General features: G+C 38.9%; 1 protein-coding gene across 1 annotated transcript; it reads left to right on the forward strand.

Moving 5' to 3' along the window:
- Positions 1-257: 257 nt before the first annotated feature.
- Positions 258-3,291, forward strand: LOC110444542 (the record flags this gene model as incomplete). Its single annotated transcript, XM_021488912.1, has 3 exons — positions 258-1,587; positions 2,401-2,582; positions 3,121-3,291. Coding segments are annotated over 3 exons (1,683 nt in total), but the record flags the coding sequence as incomplete, so codon positions are not given.
- Positions 3,292-3,514: the final 223 nt, after the last annotated feature.

Here is a 3,514-nt window from a genome sequence, read left to right on the forward strand (position 1 = left end):
ATTATGTAAAGATATTTGTAATATTTCATTACATATTATGTAAAGTTATTTAATGAAGGCTACCTATGTTAACCTGCTTTTAGAGGTAGTGTTCTGTTTTCGCCTCGTTTGAAAACAGATTACAGCTTCCACCCCTCCACTTTGGAAAATAAAATGGTAAATAAATACCCCTTTGAAAAAAGATTACAATTAATATAAATACATTTACTGTACACTCTCATGTACTTTAAATCCTGTTAATGTTTCTGTGGTTTCAGTGTTACCAACCTGTTTCAGCAACAATGTATTAGATCCCCTGTACTCTTCCATGGACACTCCGATGTCGATCTACATAGGCGCAAATATCGACATCTACTCAATAGTACAAATATACAGGGATGGAATTTGTGAAGACATCCATATCCATCCACGCTATGAATGGAACGTGTACAACATTGATCTAATATCCGGCAATGTGACGCATATTCTCCATGTCGGAGAACCCAATATTCCCTTCGATGCCTCGGAATTAGGATTATATAAAGTAGTTCTGAGAGTGTACTACAATCGTCATTCACCGATCTGGCTTGAAGACGAAATGTACATCAGTGTGTCCTATCCTCCACCTAACGCGGCCATTGTTGGCGGGTCTGTACGTATGCTTGGCGTGGGTGTTAACGTTATAGATGGACTCACCCTGTCTTACGACATGAGTAAAGGCCCAGGATATACAGCTACACTTCAACTCGACTGGGTATGTACACTGATCGCCATAGGTTCGATTTACGACACACTTAATGTCGACATCAATGAAGAAATCCTATTCCCAGATGAGATATCGCAACAGCCCTGGCTGAACCATAGTTTTGTCTTAAACCGAATTGATGACCTGGTTCTTGCTGTAGACAACTTGATGTTCATAACCTACTTCAATACTAACCCTCCCAAAGAGGATTTCTGCAACATGACAGCTAACGGAAATTTCACGGATGAGTTCATACAGTTTGACAGTCAGGTGATAAGGTTTGATGACATGTACGCTGATTTGATCAACTTGATTGAAATCATCAATGAGAAAGTGAACTATTTCAACGACTTTATTACATTCACTGATTACGCTGTATCGTCTTCATCGTTGCCGACAATCAAGACTGAGGTTCAGAGCTGGGTCAACACAGTCCAGAATGAATTGACACATTTGACAAGTTTAAGATTCATCATCAATACAGTAAAGACATATATTCCTGAAAGCGATGGAGGAAATTACTCTAAGATTTGTGAAAAACCTCGCTCATCATACACTGCATTTATTGGCCATCTTGTTGATGCTCCTGTGCAAATCGAAGCTCTGTCCCTCACAGACTGGAATGCGCTGGCCCTTGAAGAGGAGCTGCTTAGGAACACCACTGCAACCTATCTTCAACAACAGTCTTGTTCTAACTTCAGGGAAACATCTAATGGATATGCGAGACTTGAAATCAGTGACTCGGACGTTTCAGACTCCCTAGGATTCATCATATCCTTGAGAGTCAGTGCTAATCAATCTTTCAGCTACTTTCAGCAACGAATTCAGTCTGTTCCAGGTAATCCACCAGCTATTGACATCAGGTAAGTTTAACGTACAGTTGTGGTGCACTTCTGTTCAGTAAATTCATATTTTAGCTTACCTTGCCCAAATGGCAAAGTCTGCAATTGCAATCTCTCTTAATATCTCCTTTGTGTGGTGCCTGCATCAATAAACTTTTTTAAAACTTCTTCTCATAAACCACAAGGCCAATTACAACCAAATTCGGCAGGAGGTATCTCTAGGTGATGATGATTCAGTTTTGGAGGACAAGGATGGTAAAAAAGGATCGAGTAACATTTGAGGCTCCTGAAAACATCTTCTTCTTTTTAACCATCAACCAGATGGTTTTGATATGAATTATCAAAATGCACTTTTAAAGTTTGAAAAGAGAACCAAATCTGTATATAGCCACTAGGGATGCTTTACAATACATTGTGCAATAACTTGGTAACAAAAAGGCCTAAGTAATGATATTTAGTGAGTAACTTGCTAGCATGAAATGCTACAAAAACTGTAGAAACCCTTGAACTTTCTCGAGGTCACATGGATCAAGAGACCTTGCTTAATGACTTTTTGATGGACTATAATCCACCTCAAGTAACTATTTGAGAGATGTTCAAAATTTTTGATGCAGATATGTTGAAATTTCTTGATGCAGATATGTTGACCAGATATTTGCCCATTTTTTCATTAATGAAACTAGGTAAATCTGAAATATTAGACAATTCAATTAAAAAAAATTCAAAGGTGATACACTTGACGTAAATCAATGGCATAAAGTGTCAGCTAGCATAATATCATAATCTTATCTTGAATTTGGACCTCACAGTTGAAGCCATATTTTCGTATTTCAGCTGCCGTCTAAATTGCTTACCAAAGACTGCAAGCAGCTCCATATTATCACTAAGAGCTGAATGTTCCTCTTGTACCTACGCTGAGCTGGCCACCATCAGTTACTCTTGGAATGTTTCTCGGTTTAACACTGCAACCAAAGCTAGAACAGAACTCCCTGACTGGCAATCCAGGCTGGAGAGCGGTGAGTGTGGTCTGGTATTTGTATGCCCCTGCTACGTATCAAAGTGAAAGGAACCCCCAGTGTTAGATGATTAGCAATTCTGTTGATCCACTCATTTTCTTTTGCATTTAGCTCAATTACCCTGTTGATACAAAGTAATCAAGCTTCATATGTGGATATATGTCTTGAATAATATTCCAATAATTAATTTTGTATGTCCCTGTGACCTGTTTTTTCCACTACATGCTTTTTTAATCCCACCATCATCAGATGGTGTGCTATTCAAATCCTTCTTTGTTTGTAGTCTGAGGTCCATTGTCCGTTTTTCATCCCTGTCGTCCAGCCTTAAACAATTCTTGTTGTCGCTATTTCTCAGGGATCTTTTCTCAAATTTTACATGTATGTTGATTGTTCCTCCTAAGATTTCTTTGTTATGATTAATTGTATAATTTATCAGTAGTGTGATTGAAGGCCAGCATAAAGATTCTCAACTTAAATATATGATAACAAGCTGATAATTATGTCGATGTCTGATTTCGTCATCACATTGATATTTCAGAATTTAACTCTCCTGCATTTGTGCTCAATCCACAAACGCTATCAGCCGACAGTAGTTACATTATCGAGCTGAACATTACTCTGTACGAGAACTCTTCAAGCCTGACCCTTCTTATCATTAACACAAACATACCACCCTATGGAGGAAAGAATGAAATTCACCCAGGCCATGGTAAGTCTAGGTCAGCTGGTAAGTAGACCGTTTTGTATCGCCACTTTTTAAGCCGCTCTTGGCGAGAGCCGAGCAGCTTATTGATTCTGTCCAGAGAACGAAATGACGGACCCACTTCCATTTGGGGGTGCGTGCGCATAATTCAGTCTTGGATGCTTCCGCTATATGTTTCGTTATGGTAAATAGAAAGTAGAATCTCTGACACTCACCTGTGGGTTACATA

The sequence above is a fragment of the Mizuhopecten yessoensis genome, unplaced genomic scaffold (genome assembly GCF_002113885.1).
Source record: "Mizuhopecten yessoensis strain PY_sf001 unplaced genomic scaffold, ASM211388v2 hete_36140724, whole genome shotgun sequence".
NCBI lineage: Eukaryota > Metazoa > Mollusca > Bivalvia > Pectinida > Pectinidae > Mizuhopecten > Mizuhopecten yessoensis.